Genomic DNA, 23,401 nt, shown 5'->3' on the forward strand with positions numbered 1-23,401 from the left:
TTGATGCAGAGGGAGAAAGGAGAAAAAACGATTTGTGCATACTTTTGATTCTGGAGTTCTCTTTCCCAGTTCTCCCATTGCTTTCTCCTTTGCGGTGGCTCTCTCTAGAGATACGTAATCAGCTCATTAGAAAAACACTTGACTTTTAGCAACTTAGTTGTGTAAATGTGGAGTTGACACATGTTGAAACTCAAGGTTCTAGAACTCTTGCTTAGTAATGAACTACTCTTTAATCAGACTACTAGAAGTGGGTATTATTGAATTTCATGTGAAAAATACAGTTCAACTTTATGAGTTGGTTTGCTTCACTGGTGAAACTATAATGTCCATGACATTTTAACTTATGCTGTCAAAAAGGTAATCCTTTTTAGAAACTCTTTTAGCTCCTTAAAATAATTTTTCATACAACTGAGTAAATAACAGTCACTTCAAGTGTGCCTTTCTGTAACTACCTGAAATCATTTTGCTGACCTTTCACATGAAACATATGTTGTGCCTAAAATGAACATTGTAACATAATTTCATAACATTACCTAACATAATCTGTGCACTGGTTATTTAACTCTCTTAATTTCCATAGAGAAAATTTTAGAAAATATCATCTACAAGAATAAAGAAACGCTATCACTTTCAAGAGGATTGGAGTATGTATCATCCATTTCTGGGCTACACATATTCATTGACCTGAAAATCCTATATGAGCACCTTATATTCTTAGATACTTCGATATCATTGTTACATAGTACTAGAATCCTATAAAGAAATAGGGCAAGGTAAGATAATCAGTAAGTGGCATTTAGAGATTATGGGTCATATACATTAATTTGTTTAGTTGTGTGTTTAAAATCTGGCCATGTCATGTGCCACTCCCCAGGGCAAGAAGAGTGCAGGAAGGAGGGGGTGCTCGTACACTCTCTTTCCTGATCACGCTCTGGGACCACAGTGCCAGTGTGCACATCCTTAAGCCTGAGGGTTTGGCAAGGATGGCTGTTTAAGGGGGATGGAACTTGGATAAATGAACTGAGGTGAGCACTTGTGTATGTGTGTGTGTGTGCATGCATGCGTGTACACGTATGTAAGGTCAGTGGAAGAGGGAGCTGAGGGCTGGAACTCAGCACAGTTCATAGCATTGTACAGATGATGAATGAATTTTATACCTGTTTAAAGTTAAGAACTAATAAAAGCAAAGTGGTTTTCCACTTTCGCGGAGGTGCCAGTCTCATAAGGAAGATAAGATATCTTAATGTAAAATGATAAACCAGCAATTCAAGGCAATATAGGATAATATTAATCCCTAGCACCTACTGAGTGTTTCCAGTGTTAAAAAACACTGCATGTATTTTCTTACTTAATCCTCACACAAACTCAATGAAATTGGTTCTATTATTGTTCCTATTTTAAAATTAGGAAATTGAGGCTTAGGTCAATCTAAGTCACATAACCACTGAGTGGCAGAGCCTGGATTAGAACTTAGATCTCATACTCTGCAACTTCTTAGCCTCTACCACTTGCTTCCTTGTGTTGCAGAGAAAAGAAATGAGTCATGGTGAGCTGGAGAGAACAGAGAAGGTAAAAGATGGGACCCAGAATTGGTTCTGAAAAAAGTGCTGATGCTATTGGGATGATATTGGAAAAATCAGAGAGTGTTAGCAAAATATGAATCAAAGAAAACACCATTTAAAAAAAATCTCTCTCCCCCCCAAAAAATAAATAAAAATAAAAAAAATCTCTCTTCATCTCTCCATATGAATAGTTCTTTTTTCTTTATAGGATCCATTAGAAATGCAAGATGAAAGAACAATCAAGTTTCAAAACTAGAATGAAAAGTCCTTTCACTGGGAATGTTGGGCTCTGTGAAGGACAGGCATAAGGCTTTAGATATAAAAAATGCTTCTTTAAATGACATAGCATAGAGTTTTATTTCTGAAAGCAGGAGTATATACTGAAGAATTGTGCCATACCTCCTCTAGGTCAATGGTCAACAGCAGGTGAGAGTAAATCACTCCTTTCTCTTACAAGCATTTCTTTTATGTGAAGACTTTTACTTTCAGACTCTTAAACTGCTGCAATGGGGCCATTGGTTTCTCTTTGTTCCTTACTGTTAAATTCTGAATATTATGTTTAACTCTACATTCTACCTGACAGGTACCACCAAGAGAGCAGCACACCACCATCCAAGGACTCAACTCTTGGCCCTCCTTCAGACCTCAAGAAGCTGTCCCTTCATGGCCAAAGTGCCTGTCGACCCTTACCTACCCCCTCCAGGAGGAGCTGTCAGCCCACATCAGCCACTAGCAAGGCTGTCGGTGTGCCATTTTGCACCACAAACACAAAAGAACCCCAGGGACTTTCAGATCACAAAGACTCTCTAAGTGAAATCCCTTTCAAGTCAGTGGGAACGGAAATGAGTTTTACTTAGGAAATTCCTCCCTGGCCTCCCCTTTACAGAGTAACCCAAACCTAGAGAAAAAGGAGTCAAAACTTCATTAGTACATTATTTCCACAACTTCATCAATATTTCTGCACTTAGAAAGTTCATGGAACAATTATGTTATAGTAAATGTCCTCCTAAGTTAACCTTGACTTGAATATTGGTTTTTTTTGCGGTACGCGGGCCTCTCACTGCTGTGGCCTCTCCCGTTGCGGAGCACAGGCTCCGGACGCGCAGGCTCAGCGGCCATGGCTCACGGGCCCAGCCGCTCCGCGGCATGTGGGATCTCCCCGGACCGGGGCACAAACCCGCATCCCCTGCATCGGCAGGCGGACTCTCAACCACTGCACCACCAGGGAAGCCCTTGAGTATTGTTTTTTAGGGTAGGCTTCCCTGCTCTTCCTCCCCATTTTGGAAGTTTAACCTTCGAATTTAGTAATATTGTGCAAGACATAATGCACTGGACAATTAAGGATATGATTTTACCAGTCTATTGCAATAGGGAAAATGCTCATTAATGAGACACGTCTTCAAGAAAAGGAGATGGATCTGAGGTTTTATAGAGGCAGGTAATAAACAAGGGAGTCAGCAGTGAGTCTCATGGGAATCAATGAGGAAGGTTGGAGACAAGTCTTATCTTGGAATATTTGTGAGCAGGGTGGTCTTTCGCAGTTAGCTGGGGGTGATTTCTCAACCATTCTGCTTTCAGAGACCAGGGAGCTCAGATAAAGTTCAACAGTATCAATATGTTTCTGTATTTCTTAGCTGTGCTATTGAAAGTAGGTTAGTGGGAGTTTTTGACTTTAAAAAAAAAAGCACAACATGAGATTTGTGAGTTAAGTTTTATTTGGGCAAAATGATGACTATAGCTCGGGAGACAGCATCTCAAATAGCTCTGAGAGGGCTTCCCTGGTGGCGCAGTGGTTGAGAGTCTGCCTGCCGATGCAGGGAACGCGGGTTTGTGCCCCGGTCCGGGAAGATCCCACATGCCGCGGAGCGGCTGGGCCCGTGAGCCATGGCCGCCGAGCCTGCGCGTCCGGAGCCTGTGCTCCGCAACGGGAGAGGCCACAGCAGTGAGAGGCCCGCGTACCGCAAAAAAAAAAAAAAACCCAAAAAACAAAACAAATAGCTCTGAGAAACTGCTCCAAATAGGTAGCGGGGAAGGTCAGTATATATATGATTTTGGTGAAAGGGGAGTACATGCAATCTAGCACATATTTTTTGCAGAAGGTTTCTGCTAGTCTTGTGAAGGTTACTGCTAGTCACGAGGAGCAGACGTCATGAAGGATTTTAGTAGTGCTTTTCTAGATATGAGGAGATACAAGAACTGGGCTCATAAAATTGGCTCCTGAAAATATCTAACTATCTGAAGACCTGTTCTGCCAGTTTTTCCCCCCGAGCACAGCGTGCCTCATTTCTGCTCTCCACCCTGAACTCCTTTCAGGGGGTGTTGAAAAGTTAGCAGCTGCAGCAGCACATGATTTAATCCTTGTAGAGGCAGATGGCAAGTGCCGACGGCAGGTGCCAATTTGTAGTTGACAGACTCATTGTCATAAGATCAGATGATTTTATAGAGATCACCTGGTCTATGTCCCTTATTTTATAAACGAGGAGACTGAAGCACAAAAATTCTACGTGACTTACTCAACATTATATAATAAGTGTAGGGGCCGAGTCAAAACTCCCATTTAGGGATCTTCTTATAACACCAGAATCAGTTTTAAAATAAGCAATTTATTAAAAGAATAGTATGACCCTTTTTACTTATCATCAGTGATACATAATTTTTATTATTGATCTTCAACATAATAATATTAAGAAGTATGAAAGACTCTTTTCACTCAGAAGAAGCTAGGAAGGAGGGGGTTTTATAAGTGGCCAAAAATTGTGAAAGTTTGCAAGACAACTCTCATTTTTTCCTCATAGCACAGTTTAGAATGTTATTGTTTAAATTAAATGTTAAATGTTTAAAATTCCTCTCTAAAATTTTAAACCGCTTTCTCCAAATTAAGAATGTAAGTGAATCATGAATAGAGGGAAAATCCTGATCTATTAAAAGAAGGCTTCATATGTTCTAATAGAAAAACCACAATTTAATTGACTTCTAAAAATCTACCTAAATATTTCAAAATAACTGTTTAACTAACTCCCAGTTTTAAGTACTACTTTTAAATTCTGCAGCAAAGGCATGGATGGGGTAAGTCAGATAGGCCAACTCATAGCCCTTCTGATACTATAAGCAATAACAAACAACTAACGTGTAGTGTTATTATTGGTAGGAACTGTTCTGATGCTTTCTGTATATTAACTCATTTAATCTGTACAACAGTCCTACGAGTTAGGACTGTTATTCTCATCTCATAGATGAGGAAATTGAGGCACAGGGAAATTAAATGATATATTCAAGGTTGTACAACTAATATAGAGCTGGAATTTGAACCCAGACAGTCTGCTTTTTTTTTTCTATGACCACTGAAATAATGTGGATGGAGGGGGGTTATCTTTATGAGTTGTCAGATATTATCATTGAAAACAATGTTCTGGGAATTCCCTGGCGGTCCAGCAGTTAAGACTCCGCGCTTCCACTGCAGGGGGTGTGGGTTCTATCCCTGGTCGGGGAACTAAGATACTGCATACCTCGCGGTGCAGACAAAAAAAAAACACACCAATGTTCTATCCCTTGAAGGATGAAAAATGAGTAAGCAAATATTTCATATATAAATGATGAATCTATCAGGTTAGCATTCATTCTAGTGAGAATAAGATATTAACAATATAAACATTTTAAAAGTTGTGACTTTTTTGTGACATTGTTGAAGTCTTTCATTAGGTTGGTCACCTTTGGTTAGTCTTGGCTATCTTCATAAATTTTAGGAAATGGACAAAAATAATCTCCTAAATCTGTCAGAATTATCTTGGGTAATTGCTCTCTTGTGCCTTGAGATTTCTTTCATGTTGAGGTATGGATAAATGCTCCTGGGAAAAGGAATTAGACATCTTAACTCTCTGTATACTTTCAGGTAAAATTAACCTAAACCATCCAGTTAGAAATTAGCACTCATTCTGATTTTAAAGGTTTCCAAAGAGTTGTCCTTGTCAGTAACCCATTTTATCTGTAACTTTCACCAAAAGTAATTACATCTGCGTTGTTTAGCATCTCAAATTCTACAAAGACAAAACATGGCAATTCTTTGCCCTTCATACATTGTGGAATAACTGCTAGAAAGCTAAATAACGAATATCCTCAAATTAAAATTCTAGATTTAAGGCAAGCATAAACATTTGGAGAGAAAAAAAAGGCAGCTTTTTTTTTTAAACATAAAGCAATGACAAAAATAGTAAGAAAAAGTACATAATTCCCCCTACACACCCACCCACCACCCTACTCTTATTAAGGAATAAGACAGGAGTTGTTTGGAGTTGTAAATCAGCAACATTTCAGAAATTCCTTCTGACCTGTCTGTTAAGCCTCAACATAAATAAAAAATTATTACACTACATGCCAATTTGTTTCAAGACCCAGTATGAGCGGGAAGTGGCAGCATTAAAGATTTAAGGAAAAAATAACCCCATTAATGGGGGAATAGTTAACAAAATTATTGTATATCTCGGCTATGTAATACTGGGTAATCATTATTAAAAAGACTGAAGTAAATCTATATACATAGACATGAAAAACTGTCCACCATATATTAAGTGAAAAAAAATCCAAATTAATATGTGATATGATGTAGCTAGTATTTAAATACATATTATAAAAATATATCATCTAACATGTAAATATTATAAATGTATATGTTATAATTAACATGTTTTTATATGCCTGAAAGAATATAAACCAAACCAACAACAATAAGGTGTTTTGAATATTGAGACAGAAAGGATAGGGAGAGATAGGGAATTTTATCATTTACTTTTCTTTTCTGTACTGTTTTATTTTGATAGATTATTCTATTTTATAATGAACAAATGTTATGTTTAAAACTTTAAAAAAACTATATAAGGAAAAAATTCCCTGTAGTATTATCAAATACTGGAATGAGTTACAAATCATGTACTGTAGAAGGGATTAAAGAATAGATATATGATATTGACTAAAAGTAGTGGGAATTGATTTTTCAGTAAACAAAAATTCTAACTATTCCCACTTTTTTTCCTCTTTCAGAAAGTTACTCTTTTACAAGATCCCCTATATGTTAGTGAGCTCAGTCCTGCTACTGGAAGTCAAAAGCCATATAGGTAAGGAGTGATGACAGAACAGAGTTGCACGGCAGGGTGTTCACCCTCTTTGCCTCTCCTAACTCTATGTGATGCTGACCATCACATTTATATCTACATCTCTTCTCGCCCTGAATTGCAAAGACAATTACCCACTGGATATCACTTCTTGTATGTTTCACAGGAGCCATAACGTCAGCATATTCAAAACAGAACTCAGCCTCTTCCTTCTGTGACCTGACCTTCCATCTGTGTTTCCTAAACAGGGCATGATGTCATTATCTCTAGACAGCCTAAGCCAGATTCCTGGATCCCGAGATCCCCATCCCCTAATCCAGTCATCACCACATGATTTACTGTACTTATTGAATATATCTGGATAACACCCACTTCTTTCTACTGCCACATGCTCAGATCCAATTATCTGTTCTGGGCTCTGACAGTATTTTCCTGGCTGGCCTCTGCCTTCACTCTTGCCCCTCTCTAGACCATTCTTCAATACAACAGAGGAATCTTTCAGAAGTACAAACGTGATCATGTAACTCCTCCCTTAAATCCTTTCCATAGCTCCCCATTGCCCTTAGAAGGTCTACACTCTATAACAGCTTTTTACAAATCTTCCTGATGTCTCTATTTTTCTATTGTGTCCTCCACACTCCTGCCCTGAGCTCCTGATCCAAATGAACTCATAGCTCTCAAAGAGCTCCCTGTTAATCTGGGCCCTAACGTGATGGCCTCTATTCTAGAACCCTACTCTCTTCTCTTCTTCTCCTTCATAGAAACTTCAACTCCTCAAGTCTTAGCTCACTATCCCTTTGTCTAAAAATCAGTTCTCAAGACTAAGTAGGGCCCCTCCATAACGTCCTGTGCTTACATATCTGTAGCACTGTCCACTCTGTATTATGGATTGCTTGTTTATGTGCTGCCCTATCATGCAATATGCTCCTTAAGGGCAGGGACTGTTCCTTGGTTACTGGCACATAGTAGGCTGCCAATAAACCTTTATACAATGAATGAATGAATGAATGAATGAAATAAGATAGAGGCTGGGACCTTATATGCAAGGCAAAGGAGTTTGGATTTTATCCAGACTTCATACTTCTATTATGTTCTTATCATAGTCAGCCTTACATTGAAGTAGTTACTTGTGATGTGACGATTACTTCCAATAGACTGTGAGCCCCTGGAAGGCAAGGAGTATGTCTTATTAATTTTCGTATTTTTCTTACTTAAAACAGTGCTTTGTACTTAGAGAGCACTCTGTCAATTGATGGTACCAATAATTTTGATATTAAGTAAGTCATGAGTGACTTTTGAGAGGTTTACGATAGTGACGTATATTGGAGGTGATGTAAGTGAATTAAGGGAAAGTTTAATTTTAAAAGATACAATTCATTCCCCATTAAAGGGAACCAAAGTTCCTTGGAAGAATGACTGATTCTAGGTCTGGGGTAGGAAATATACAAATGAGTCTGAAAGAGCTTGTGGCAGAATGCAAAGAGTAACAGGGCTCAAACTAAAGGACACAGGAGCCCACATGAAGGGCCTCCTGATAGCCAAAGATGGAACAAATCAAGAATCAGAAAAAATAACGAATGAGATGGTTAAAACATAACGAATATATAAAAATTCCAAAGTGTATAATGATGCATCATAGAGAGAAAGTCCTCCCTCCTACCCTCCCCCACCCGGTTAAGAAATAAAAATGTACTGAACTCCGTTAGAAGTAAATAGGGCACTAATTCATTTTTCTGCAAATCAGCAAACAAATGGAAAGAATTAAGCATTTATCCTGCCTTTCCTGCATAAACTGTAATTAGTTCAGGGTAACCAGTAGCCCAAGTTGATGAGAGCAAATTCCTTTTTACAGAATTCCAGCTAATGAATGTGGGAGGTTTAACAGAATTAGAAAGTTACCATTTTTTAACCTCTGATGAAATAATAGATTCATGCAAAGATCCTCAGTGGATGGAACCATCAGACAGAAAGGTGAAGTGGAATTTCAAAATGGAGGGTTCATGTAAATAACTAAACACTGATCAGTCTTAGAATCACTTAAGTGGGATGCTATAATGGAGCACTTAAAAATTATAAAATGCCTCATTATTTGATGTAACATGAAACACATAGCACCACCTATGACATATCTTTGTTCAAACAATTAAACTGGAATCTGACTTAAAAGTGTGGGTGTGTCAGCCTTGAGAAGGAATGAAATTCTGATACATGTGACAACATGGATGAGGCTTGAAGAAATTATGCTAAGTTAAATAAGCCAGTAGTAAAAGGACAAATATTATATGGTTCCACTTATATGAGGCACCTAGAATAGGCAAATTCACAGAAACAGAAAGCAGAATATAGGTTACCAGGAGCCATGGAGAGACAGGAATGGAGACATTGTTTAATGGATGCAGAGTTTCTGTTTGGGAAGATGAAAAAGTTCTGGAAATGGATAGTAGTGATGATTGCACAACACTGTGAATGCACTTAATGCCGTTGAATTGTACACCTGAAAATGGTTAAAATGGTAAATTTTAGGTTATGTATATTTTATCTCAAAATTTTAAAAGGTGTGTGTGTGTGTGTGTGTGTAAGGGAATAGATAAAACAAGACTGGCAAAATGTTGAAAATTACTGAAGCTAAGTGATGGGTATGTGAGGGTTTCTTATAAGACTTTCTCCATTTTTGTGTATGTTTGAAAATTTCCATAGTAGAAGTTTTTAAAAGATCTAAGAAACATAGCAAACAAATATAGCAATTATCTTATTTAGATCTTGGTTTTAATGAACCAAATATAAAAAGGCATTTTTAAGACAAGAGAGAACATTTGAATATGGACTAGGTATTAGACAATACCATAGAATCATTGATAGGTTTTTTGGTGTGATAATGATGATTTTGCAAGGAAATGTTCCAGTTATTTCGAGATACGTTCTGAGTTATGTAGGGGTTAAATAGCATAATGTTTGGGATTTCCTTTTTTAAAATTAATTAATTTGGCTGTGCCGGGTCTTAGCTGTGGCACTCGGGATCTTCGTTGCAGCATGCAGGCTCTAGTTCCCCAACCAGGGATGGAACCCGGGCCCCCTGCATTGGGAGTGTAGAGTCTTAACCACTGGACCACCAGGGAAGTTCTGGGATTTCTTTTTTTTTTCTTTCTTTTTTTAAAATTTATTTTATTTTTGGCTGTGTTGGGTCTTCGTTGCCGCATGTGGGCTTTCTCTAGATGCGGTAAGTCGGGGCTACTCTTTGTTGCGATGCACGAGCTTCTCATTGCAGTGGCTTCTCTTGTTGCGGAGCACAGGGTCTAGGTGCACAGGCTTCAGTAGTTGAGGCTCGCGGGTTCTAGAGCGCAGGCTCAGTAGTTGTGGCGCACAGGCTTAGTTGCTCCGTGGCATGTGGGATCTTCCCGGACCAGGGCTTGAACCTGTGTCCCCTGCATTGGCAGGCGGATTCTTAACCACTGCACCACCAGGGAAGCCCAGTCCCGGGATTTCTTTTTTTAAAAGATGATTATACAGATAGCTTAGAATTTCTACATGTTTTCTTATGTTTATTCTAAAAAAAAAGTATCAGTTTTAATTTTGGTACTATATTATGTAAAGTGATTTTAAAGCTAATTGTATAATAAAATCAGGCTCTTACTTTGTGTGGCTTGAAATTTATCCCTGAAGGCAAGGAGGGTTCTGCCACTATCCTGACTCAGGAAAAGCATATTTCTTGTAAAGTTAATTTCTGAAGGCAACATGTTTAAAGTGTAGTAATTTAATGCACCATGAAGGATGCAAATATATGCACAAGATACATAGGAAATAGTCTGTGCCTACAAGGCACCTTCAGTTTATTAATTAATTAATTTATTTTTGCTGTGTTGTGTCTTCGTTTCTGTGCGAGGGCTTTCTCTAGTTGTGGCAAGCGGGGGCCACTCTTCATCGCAGTGCCCGGGCCTCTCACTATCGCGGACTTTCTTGTTGCGGAGCACAGGCTCCAGACGCGCGGGCTCAGTAGTTGTGGCTCACGGGCCCAGCCACTCTGCGGCATGTGGGATCCTCCCAGACCAGGGCTCGAACCCGTGTCCCCTGCCTCAGCAGGCAGATTCTCAAGCACTGTGCCACCAGGGAAGTCCTTCAGTTTAAAAGAAGTAAATATTCTTTGGGTTTTCAAATTAGGATTTTGTCACAGTTGTGAGTTCTGTAATCTGACCATTGTGAACATATACACAGAGCTTCTGAGATCATGTATGAAAAACCATACCAGCTGTAAAGCATTATTCAAATGTAAGGTATTACTGATATTAAATGTCTGGAAAAATGAAAAAAATAGTAAAAATAGAGCTTATCATTAAATCAGTAATCCTCCTGCTACATTATTTGCGTGAATTTATGTTTTCTAGCTCATGAAAATACAGAATATCTGTTAACATTAATGTAAAATTTCCTCTTATTCCTAAGTTGAATAATGGATTCTTCTGGCCTAGACTTTTTCTTTTTTTATTTTATTTATTTATTTTTTTTATGCGGTACGCGGGCCTCTCACTGTTGTGGCCTTTCCCGTTGCGGAGCACAGGCTCTGGACGCGCAGGCTCAGCGGCCATGGATCACGGGCCAAGCCGCACCAAGGCATGTGGGATCTTCCCGGACCGGGGCAGGAACCCGTGTCCCCTGCATCGGCAGGCGGACTCTCAACCACTGCGCCACCAGGGAAGCCCTAGACTTTTTCTTATTTAAATTAGTCAAAGAAAGTTTGTCATCTGTGTAAAAGCAAATATTCTCTGAATGTTCAGAGAAACTGTGATTATCCATAACTTCTCTGTAGAAATATAGGCTACTGAATCTAACTTGAATTTATGAGGTGTATGAGACCTCAATTTATATATTAATTGATTTTTAGTATGAAGAGATTAGTGTGCTTTTTCTTATGAAATTTGTTTTGACCTTTTTGAAAAAAATATAATTCGATATTATTATAATCTTTTGGCAACTATGATAGCATAGGTGCCAAAAGATAAAAACAGTTCCTTTCTACATGGGTCTTAGCAAATTGCTGACTCCTAACGGAAAAAACTGGAAAATCAATTTCAAAATAATTGTGCTGATATTGTATTTTTTCTGGGCTTTTGCTTTTCTAAGCTCATTTCTTTGTGAAAACTACATTTCTGCTGTTTTTTGGAATTCTCAGAGAATAGAGGGATTTTATGGGTTGTTTTTTTTTAACATCTTTATTGGAGTATGATTGCTTTACAATAGTGTGTTAGTTTCTGCTTTATAACAAAGTGAATCAGCTATACATATACATATATCCCCATTTCTCCTCCCTCTGGCGTCTCCCTCCCACCCTCCCTATCCCACCCCTCTAGGTGGTCACGAAGCACCGAGCTGATCTCCCTGTGCTATGCGGCTGCTTCCCACTAGCTATGTATTTTACATTTGGTAGTGTATATATGTCCATGCCACTCTCTTACTTAGTCCCAGCTTACCCTTCCCACTCCCCTATGGTTATTTTTCAAATGAAATGTGGCAGTAGTTAGAAATGGATGTATAGGGAAGCAAGATCTCAAAGCTTACTCCTCTGTTATTTAGAGAACATTTATTAAACACTTACTGTGTGCTAAGCGCATGAAGTAACTAAAGGATCAAAAGAGCACAATGGGATAGGTACTATCATCCTCCCCATTTTACATATGAGGAAACTGAGGCACAGAAAGACTAAGAAACTTGCCCATGGTAATTACTTAGAGGAACAGGGGCAGATCTAGGATATTGATCAGCCTGTCTGACACTGCCTGTATGCTCATAATCATGTTCTTCTGCCTTCATGACTGTTATCACTGAATTCTTTCATTTTTTTAACTCAAGTTCAGCTGATTTACAATATTATATGTTTCAGGTGTACAACATAGTGATTCATAATTTTTAATGATTATACTCCATTTATAGTTATTATAAAAATTGGCTATATTCCCTGTGCTGTACAATATATCCTTGTAGCTTATTTATTTTTATTTTTAATATTTTATTTATTTATTTATCTATTTATTTATTTTGGCTGCACCGGGTCTTAGTTGAGGCACGTGGGATCTTTTAGTTGCAGCATGCAGACTTCTTAGTTGTGGCATGCGGACTCTTAGTTGCGGCATGAGAACTCTTAGTTGCGGCATGCATGCGGGATCTAGTTCCCCGACCAGGGATCGAGCCCAGGCCCCCTGCATTGGGAGCATGGAGTCTTACCCACTGGACCACCAGGGAAGTCTCTATTTATTTTATTTTATTTTTTATAAATTGATTGATTGATTGATTGATTTTTGGCTGCGTTGGGTCTTTGTTGCTGTGTGCGGGCTTTCTCTAGTTGCAGCGAGCGGGGGCTACTCTTTGTTGCGGTGTGCGGGCTTCTCATTGCGGTGGCTTCTCTTGTTGCAGAGCACGGGCTCCAGGCGCGCAGGCTTCAGTAGCTGTGGCACTTGGGCTCAGCAGTTGTGGCTCGCAGGCTCTAGAGCGCAGGCTCAGTAGTTGTGGCACATGGGCTTAGCTGCTCCGTGGCATGTGGGATCTTCCCAGGCCAGTGCTTGAACCCATGTCCTCTGCATTGGCAGGTGGATTCTTAACCACTGCACCACCAGGGAAGTCCCCCTATTTATTTTATATATAGTAGTTTGTACCTCTTAATGCCCTACCTCCAGCTTGCCTCTCTCCCCTTCCCTCTCTTCACTGGTAACCACTAGTTTGTTTTCTAGATCTGTGAGTCTGTTTCTTTTTTGTTATATTCACTAGTTTGTTGTATTTTTTAGATTCCACATATATGTGATATCATACAGTATTTGCCTTTTTCTATCTGACTTATTTCAATTAGCATAATGCCCTCCAAGTCCATCCATGTTGTTGCAAATGACAAAATTTCATTCTTTTTTATGGCTGAGTAGTATTCCATTGTGTATGTATACCACACCTTCTTTATCCATTCATCTGCTGATGGGTACTTAGGTTGCTTACATATGTTGGCCATTGTAAATAATGCTGCTATGTACATTGGGGTGCATGTCTCTTTTCGAATTAGTATTTTCATTTTTTTTCAGATAAGTACCCAGGAGTGGAATTGCTGGGTCATATGGTAGTTCTGTTTTTAGTTTTTTGAGAAACCTCTATACTGTTTTCCATAGTGGCTGTCCCAATTTACAGTCCCACTAACAGTGTACAGAGGTTCCCTTTTTTTCCACATCCTTGCCAACATTTGTTATTTGTGGTCTTTTTGATGGCTAAGACTGAATTCTTAACGATCATCTCCTCCAGTATCTCCACTAGAAAAGAGACTTTTTTTCAGGAAGTTTTAATTTTTGCGTTAATAAGAGAGGTTCATTGATTGCATAGAGGAGAGCATCTTAGAATTTTTTTACATAAAGGGGGAAGGAGTGGGCAAGAACCAAGATTCCATGTAGCATTACTGGAATAAATGGCTGGTATCAAGATTTGTGGAATAAGCGGTAAAAATATTTTTACTTCAAGTCAGAAATTCTAAGACATTTCCATCAACCTACATATGTTCTGTTACTGTTACTTTGCACCCTGCTTCTCTGAATCACTGGTTGTGTTAGCTTGGACAGGCTACTTAACCTAACATCCTATAAATGCGATAGTAATTCCCAGCTCAGCCCTCCTAGTGACGCTGAATGAGCTAGCCCATGAAGAGAACCCAGGCCAGACCCCGCCATAGAGTCAGTGCTCAATTAAGTACAGGTTGTTATTGTTGAGCACAGTGGGAGATGGAAACAATATCTAACCTGATAATGTGTTTTCAAGTTGCTGCAAAGCCGAGGGGCCAGGACAAGTACACAAATAACTGCAATGGAGTGAAGTAGGATTAGTGTGTTGTAAGAAGTATGGAAAAAGTGCTATGGGAGAGGGTTCCCCATCATTGGTGGAATTAGGGAAAGCTCTCAGAAGAAGGTGTTAACTCATTTCAGCTAAGCCAGCTTTTCCTGAAGTGTGGAACGCACATGGGGCAGTAATGGAAGATGACTTCATGTGGTATTCTGACATGGCATGAAATAACTTTGAATTCCATGGTAAAAAATGATTCCCTTTTCCAATTCGTCTGACCTCATTAGGGAGAACCTCTTGGCTTGGTGCCAGTAGTGGCAGCTCTCAAACACATGCTCATGTGCCTTTTTGTCAAAGGGAGAGCAGACTTCAGGCTCAAAATAGGGAGCATCTACTTAGAATTTTGTTGCTATTTTTAGTTACGTGCTATTTATAGCAAATGGTACTGGTTTTCCCATGTGAAGTACTGATACAAAATTTTCTGTATAAAAAAATTTCTCTAAGAAAAAATGAGTTGATTTAAAGAAAAAATACTAAGCAAATAATATTACATATGACTCGTGGGTTATGGTAAATGGTATGTGAAGAAACTCTGTGCTGGACTATGAAAGAGGGACAGAAGTTTACCAGGAACAATGAGAGTATTCATGATATGTACAGCTTGAGTAAAGGGGCATGGCAAAAAAGTATGTTTGGAGATTAATAAATAGTTCAATTTGGGAGGAGCAAGTTTCATTACTGATAAGTAACAAAGCTAGAAGTACAAAACTATATTAAAATTCAGTTAGTAACGAAGTTTTACAGACCTAGCAATAATCGTTGATATTCCTCAACTGCTGTTTATCATTTTTTCCATGGAAAATTTTCTTTTCTTTCTGTATATCTGAGGAGAAAATTAAGCACTTCAGTCAACTTAAATCTGAACTTTTTCTTAAAGACAATACTTTGAGGAAGATACTTTGTTTAATTACAGAACTTAAAGTAGCAGCCCTGAAAAACTTCATTCTGAAAAGGCTTTTCTGGAAAGTAGTTGTTTTGTCTTATTTTTAATCTTTAAAGCTTGTTTTACCTGTTTATCAAATGCAGCATATTCAATCTTAAAGTAAAATGTAAATAAATGTTGTATACTGATGCTGCATTTTAAAATGTTGATTAAATTTAATGCAATCATCTTGATGCCTGAAATGTTGTGATGGAATCATTGTATATGGTGTGTTGGGGCCAGGGAGACAGAAGAGGGGAGAGCAGTAGGGAAAAGATAGTAGCTCGCATGGGTTGGGTTAGCAGACACAAAAAAAGAGAGATCGAGGGGAAGTTCCTGGCATGCAAGAAGTATGAGTACAGACAGTGAGATGAGAAAGTACATTTCAAGAAGTCTTATGTGTATGTTCCCCTACAATAAAAATATAATTAAAAAGTTACTTTTGAATATAGGATTGTTATTTTTTAAAAGGTGACTCCTGGGAAGTCAAAGCAGTCTAGCTCCCACTTGGCAAGTTACACACTTACTCTGTAAGACTGACTTGTAGTCTCAGGTTTAGGTGAAGGTATTGAGAAGCCCAGGTGAGTACTGGTGCTGTGCTAATGAGACTCATTCTGGTTAGCGGTCTTATACATCGTTGCCACCTTTTTATTGCACAGTTGGGAAGTGCACAGCTTCCCCAGCCATACCTGACAGTCTTGGCCATTTCTTAGATTCTAAGTGCTTGACACATCTGATGACCAACCATCCTGGTTTACCTAGACTAGGATAACAAACTCTCCCAGTTTGCCTGGGACCGAGAAGGTTCATGGCACTTGGGACTTTTAGTGCAAAAGGTAGACCAGTCCCAAGCAAATTGGGATGGTTGATCACCCTAAGTAGAGGGCAGAGTAGCTACAGAGAATAGAGTATCAAGTGTCCCCAACATTGAGGCAGGTAAGGATGATGTAGTGCTGTATAATCAAAAATGCTTGAGCTAGATAGACACTGTTAGGAATACACCATCCAAGTTTTAACTAAAAAACTTCAGAGAATTATGGAAAATACAGGGACAGGCATCAACATGACTTACATATGGTTATGAAGAGTCCACATGGAAAGGCTAAAGAAATTGGTATTATCTCCCACCCAAATAAACCTCTCCAGTCCAACCTACATGGTGTCTACTCATCAATAACACTGATTGTGAGGACTATGCTTCCTAAAAAACTTCTTGAGGTTCTCCTTATTAAGTGCAAGCACTTTGGCTTTGGCATTTAAGGCTCTCCACTACTGACCTCTTGTCACAGATTCCAAGTTTGGACAGGCATGGCCTTTATTTTAGCAGGGTGGGTTATCAGGAAGGGGCCAACATCTGCATAGGGCAGCCACTGGGAAAACGAATCCAGAAGGGAGAAGGCACAGTGCCCAAGGACGAGAGTGATCGCTACAAAGAGAATGTGCAAAATGAGAAATATCAGGGCATTATAGCATGTGGGTGGATTACACCCAGATGTCTGCATAAACATTTGGCACCAGGAAGATCTGCACGTTCAGGATTTGGGAACAGGGCCTTCATGGAATGTGGGGTTGGGGGGAGTAGCAACGATACAAAGTCAAGAGTAAAGTCAGTAGCTGGGAAAGGACTGGCAAAGGACTTAGCTCAGGGCCCAAAGAAGAGGGCCACCTAGACAACCTGGACACAGTCAGGGGATTGATTTAAAGCAGATGTCTAGGCAGGAGAACGGAGCTACCACCTAAGGGTTAGACTCGGAAGAAGGGTGTTGATGCTGAATACCAGATGTTGGTCTTAAGTGTCTCCAATCTTAAAACAGGCCTGAAGCATGTGGCCTCGGCTGTGGAGGAAAAGAGGGATGCAGAGAAAGGGAATAAAACCAGGTCTAGCCCACTCAACCCACCACTTCACCACTCTCACCCCTTTTCTGTAAAAGCTTGAACCATGTGAAATGATTGGAACACCCTGCCCTTCCCAGCCCCTCCACGTTTTCCCCTACTATTGCTTTCTCTAGGATACTCTTTCCATTTTCTCCTGTTAAAATCCTACCCATTCATTCTCCAAGGCTCATCTCAAATGCTGTTCTTCTGCCTTTCCTCAATGGAGAACTTTGGTACCTTCCTCTTTTTGATCCGTTATGGCAGTTCTGTGCCTTAGAACTCTCCTTGATATTTTATAATCTGCACTGTTCAATAAAGTAGCCACCTAGCCACACGCGGCTATTAAGCACTTGAACGTGGCTAGTGACCAAGGAAGTGAAACATTAATTTTATTCAGTTTTAGTCCATTTAAATGTAAATAACCACATGTGGCTAGCGGCTTCTGTATTGGACAATGCAGCTCTACAGCATCTCCCATAGTACTTTCTCTTTAACGATTCAATAAACATTTATGGCATGCCTATTCTGTGCTTGTAGCAATAGGCACTAGAAATGCAACCATGGCTAAGACACAGTCCCTACCCTCAGGAATTAGCACAGACATTCTCCCTTTTGCTTGGTATATTTTTTAATTTACCATAGTATTCTATAAGCTTCTTCAGGACAGGCATGTGTCATACTCATCTTTGTATTCTCCCTAAGGCCTAACATAATGCCTGCCTATATCAGGTTGCACAGTCAATTCATAATAAATTGAAATTTTATTCTCTTGTGAAAAATTACCTGATTGGAAGTCTAGGAGTAAAGCATTCATGTTCTGCTTCTTACTTGAAAATTCTGCAGCCGTTCTTTAATGTAATATCCTTAGATGGACTACAATAGAAGATCTTCTAATTTAGTTGTCAAAAATGAAAGGTCAAAGTGAATAGAGAGGGAAATAAAAGGCACATGGGTAGTCTTCCTGTTTGGGGTCTTTCCCTACTTCAGTGGAGTACGTTGTGTCCCTCAGAGCTGGTAGCCTTATGTTCTCTCTCTAACCTGCAACCAAAATCTAGTCTCATATTCATTTACACAGAGTTAACAAATATGACTAGTAAAACTCAACATTTTAATCTTCTTTTAGGAGCTCTTTTATTTAAATGGTTATCATAGCCTTAAGCTAAAGCAGTGTTTTTTTCCAACTTTGTGCTGGGCTCCCTGCAGAATGTAAGTTTATGTGAAGCTCCCTTAAGAACCCACACTGGGGTGGGGAAATTAGAGGCAGCTTTAATTTTTGGTTCTTGGGTAAGAGGATGGGAAATTATACATATATATTTAAAAATTATAATAGGGGCTTCCTTGGTGGCGCAGTGGTTGAGAGTCCGCCTGCCGATGCAGGGGATGTGGGTTCGTGCCCCGGTCCGGGAGGATCCCACATGCCGCGGAGCGGCTGGGTCCGTGAGCCATGGCCGCTGAGCCTGCGCATCCGGAGCCTGTGCTCCGCAATGGGAGAGGCCACAACAGTGAGGCCCGCGTACCGCAAAAATAAATAAATAAAGTTAATATAATGAATAACTATAGGCATATTCTTATAATTAATAATACAATTATTATAATCATATAATAAACAATATAATATTATATAATCATAATATATACAGTTGACCCTTGAACAACATTAGTTTGAACTGCTTGGGTCCACTTATATGTTGATTTTTTCAATAGTAAATACTAAACTACTACACGATCATGGTTAGTTAAATCCAAGGTGTGGAACCGCAGATATGGAGGGCTGACTGTAAGTTATACTCACATCTCGTGTTGTTCAAGGGTCAAATGTTTATCATTTTCCCTTTTAAAAATCAACTTCATTGGGGTATAATTTTCCTCTGTAGGTAATTTTTATTCTTCAATTTTATTACAAGAAAAATTTTAAATTACGAGAACACTTTTGTACAGGTTGACTAAACTGCAAGCTTTAGGAGTACTGACACCATGTCCAGTTTGTCAGTTTTGCTTAAGGTGTTATTCTCATTACTTAGCATAGTACCTGCCACATGGCTGCAATCAATAGTTACATGTTCAATGAATGAATGAAAGAGTTCTCTAGACATGTTATTTCCCAACCATTCTTTTTTTCTTCATGAAGTTTTTTTTTCCTTCAGTTTTTAATAACTATGGTGAAATACATATAACATAAAATTTACCATCTTAACCATTTTTAAGTGTCTAGTTCAGTGTTAGGCACTCATGTTGTATATCTATCACCACCATCCTTCTGCAGAACTCTTTCCATCTTACAAAACTGAAACTATATTCATTAAACAACAACACCCCATTTCCCCTTCCCCCCAGCCCCTGGCAACCACCATTCCTCTTTGTGCCTCTATTGAGTTTGACTATTCTAAATATCTCATGTAAGAGGAATTATACAGCATTTGTCATTTTGTGACTGGCTTATCTCACTTGGCATGATGTCTTCCAGATTCATTGATGTTAGAGTATACGTCAGAATTTCCTTCATTTTAAGGTTGAATAATATTCCAGGTATGTAATACCACATGTTATTTATCCATTCATCCATTGATTAGCACTTGGGTTGCTTCCACATTTTAGCTACTGTGAATAATGCTGTTATGAACATGGGTGTGTAAGTATCTCTTTGAGACCCTGCTTTCAATTCTTTTGGGAGTATAGTTGGAAGCAGAATTGCTAAATCATATGGTAATTCTATTTTTAATTTTTTGAGGCACCGCCATACTGCTTTTCACAGCAGCTATACCATTTTACATTCCCACCAACAGTGCATAAGGGCTCCAGTTTTTCCACATCCTTGTTATTTACTGATTTTTTTTTTTTTTTTTGCGGTACGCAGGCCTCTCACTGTTGTGGCCTCCCCCGTTGCAGAGCACAGGCTCCACACGCGCAGGCTCAGCGGCCATGGCTCACGGGCCCAGCTGCTCCGCAGCATGCGGGATCTTCCCGGACCGGGGCAGGAACCCGTGTCCCCTGCATCGGCAGGCGGACTCTCAACCACTGCGCCACCAGGGAAGCCCTTTACTGATTTTTTGATAGTAGCCATTCTAATGGGTGTTGGGGGTAACTAATAGTTTTGATTTGCATTTCCCTAATGATTAGTGATGTTGAGCATTTTTTCCCATGCTTATTGGCAATTTGTATATCTTCTTTGGAGAAATACTGGCGTCCAATTTACATATAATAAAGTGCACATATTTTTGAGTGCATTGTAAAGAGTTTTAACAAATGTATATATCTGTATAAACACCACCCCAGTCAAGACTGAGAACATTTCTATCACCCCTTAGGGCTACCTCGTGCCCTCTGGCAGTCAGTTTCCTCTGACCCCTGGCCTCAGGCAACTATTGTACTTTCTGTCATCCGTCATAGATTGGTTTTGCCTGTCCTAGAATTCCACTTACATGGAATTGTACACTATGTACACTTTTGTGTTTGGCTTCTTTTGACATAATATTTTTGAGACTCTTTCATGTTGTTGCTGGTAGGCAGAAGATATTTTATAAGTGAAAATTCCTGAACCACTGAGCGGTGGGAGATCACAATAATAACGGACATTTATTAAGCACATACAATATGTTGAGTACTGTTCAGGCTTTACAAATAATATCTTACTTAATCCTAACATCAACCTCATGAGGTGATTCTATTAATCCCATTTTAGAGATGAAAAGTCACAGAATGTATAAGTAATCTGCCAAATGTCCTACAGCTACCCAGTGGCAGAGCTGGTATTTGAACTCAAAGAACCTGGCTCCAGAGTCAGCGTGTAAAGTTACCACCCTCTGCAACCCCAGCACTCCTGAGAGGGCCAAGGTGTACGTCCTGCTCCTTTTGTCCTTCCCTCTTTCCACTTGCCGTCCTCAGCCTCTTCTGAGCACACATATACCTGTCTAAACGAAGAGTCTAAGTTGCCACTAGTAAACGAAAGTGTAAGGCCCACTGGCCCGAGGCAGGGGAACACAATCAGATTCACAGGTTGCATCAGACCGAAATTCTCCGGACCACCCAGTTCCAGAAACTGACCTGGAGACATTCCGGACCACCCAGTTCCAGGAACTGACCTGGGGACTTTGCACCCGGCCCAGCCTTCCCGCCTTTCGAGGGGCGGGACTAACGGTCCCCCAGGATACCCGAAAAGACCACCAAATAAGGAATACCCTGCGCCCTCCCAGATTCACCACACCCTTTTCCCTTCTTCCCCTATAAAATCTTGCCCAACCCGTGCGACTTCTCTGGCCCCTTTCTCTTGGACCAGTGAGCCTCGCCCGGGAGCGCTCCCTAATAAAGCTCACTTGAAGCTTTCCTCTGTTTCGCGGTGCCGTTTGTTAAGATCCGACCTTACAGAAAGTGCTGGGGAAAAAATGAACAGTAGAGGAATAGAAAAGAGAAGCAATTATATCCAATTCTCATTAGTACCAACTTGCCTGATTTCATGGGCCTGTGCTTATTTTCATGCTCAATTATCTCATGAGACTGGATAGGAACACAAAAAAAACTGGTTCCCACACTCTTAAGTCAGTGTTTATTTTGGCAGAAGTGGCAATCTACATTTCCACTGTATTAACAGAAGTATTAAAATCATTCTGCACCATCTTCATGGGCTATACCACTGCTGTACATTTGTTTCTGAATTTAGTAAACAGTTTTAAATGAGTGCTTTTCTAGCCATTATTTCATTATGTCCTCACAAAGGCCAAATTACTTTGGAAAGGCAGGAAATATAGTGGCCCCCATTTAATATTATTCCAAGGTGACTGAATGACTGGCCTAACGTTATACACCTACTTCTGGATGATCTTCACTATTAATGGTGAAGCTGGGCCTAGAAGGCATCTCTCAGCGTCACCCGCTAGGTTTTAGCTCTGGCTCTGTTCACCAGGACAATGGTCTTCTGGTTGTAAGTAAAAGTATATTTTCAATTTGGGTTATGCTAGTGTTAATGAGAGAGAATGTAAATCACTTTCTCCCTAATTGAAGAACAAATCATTTCTTCTTATTTTTATTATGTAAGAATTGAGAGTTTTGCCAACAGATACCTTAATTACCGTCTTCTTTCCTGCTTGCTTTCACAGACCAGTGACCTTTTTTATTTCCTAGTAAACAAACTTCATGAGTACTTGCCAGAGTCTAGGGATAAGAATGCACATCAAAATAAAAGCCAAAGTGTTGGTGAGCTGGTGTAAGTACTAACTGGATAATCATAGATGCTTTTTCCCTAGGATGTTCAAGATACATGGAAGGCACTGGGCAAAATATATACTGTACTAATGATTAATAGGGCAGCAAGTTTTGCTTCACATAGATTTTTTAAAAACAGCATTTATTTTGTTCTAATTGTATAGTTAAAGAAAAACTACACAAGAAACTAGTAATACTGGCTGTCCCAAAAGGGAAAAAAATGAGTGTCTGAATAAAAGACACCTTTCACTGTATTCCCTTTTTTACCTTTGAAATTTTGAGCCAGAAATTACTACTTGAAACAGTTAAAATTATTAAATGTAGTTTAAAAATAGTGTGATTATCATTAAAACTTTGCAAAAAATAAGTGCAAAAATCAATATGTAAATGACTTTTAATCCTGACATGCACCTATTAATTCATTCATTCAACAAATATTTTTGAGTGCTTACTATGTAGCAGTCACAGAGTAGACACTCAACCAATGTTGGCAATTTAACATACAGAATTTCCTTCCTATACTTTTTTCTACATGGCTATCTGAATGCAGTTCTATTGAGCATTACTGATTTTGTGGAATTCTTAACTTACAATGAAATCATGCCATTTCTGTGATTTTTTTTCTCTTTGTTTTCTAGGGCATGCATTGAAATTATACAGACTCTGGGACTGATGTTCAGAGAAACAGAAACTGAGGCATCACCCCTGAACACATTGGCAGCTAAGAAGTAAGGCCTTTTAAAAATTGAGACCTTGTAGTTGCAACCCATTAACTATTCTACTGAGTGTCTTCCAGAACTCAACTCTCTTGACTTCTCTGTTCAATCCCCTTGTAAATATATTAAACTCTTTTGTCTCACTTCCTTCTTTGATGAATACATTAA

General features: G+C 39.3%; 1 protein-coding gene across 1 annotated transcript in view; it reads left to right on the forward strand.

Annotated features, from left to right (window-relative positions):
* Nucleotides 1-23,401, forward strand: part of C11H12orf56 (chromosome 11 C12orf56 homolog) — a 60,586-nt gene that overhangs the window by 14,857 nt on the left and 22,328 nt on the right. The window contains 6 exon segments of the mRNA XM_060167035.1: nt 2,146-2,387; nt 2,390-2,556; nt 6,597-6,677; nt 15,353-15,490; nt 22,412-22,518; nt 23,156-23,245. Of these exon segments, the coding sequence (XP_060023018.1) occupies nt 2,146-2,387; nt 2,390-2,556; nt 6,597-6,677; nt 15,353-15,490; nt 22,412-22,518; nt 23,156-23,245 (825 nt within the window).

Source organism: Lagenorhynchus albirostris, chromosome 11 (assembly GCF_949774975.1).
Source record: "Lagenorhynchus albirostris chromosome 11, mLagAlb1.1, whole genome shotgun sequence".
Lineage (NCBI taxonomy): Eukaryota > Metazoa > Chordata > Mammalia > Artiodactyla > Delphinidae > Lagenorhynchus > Lagenorhynchus albirostris.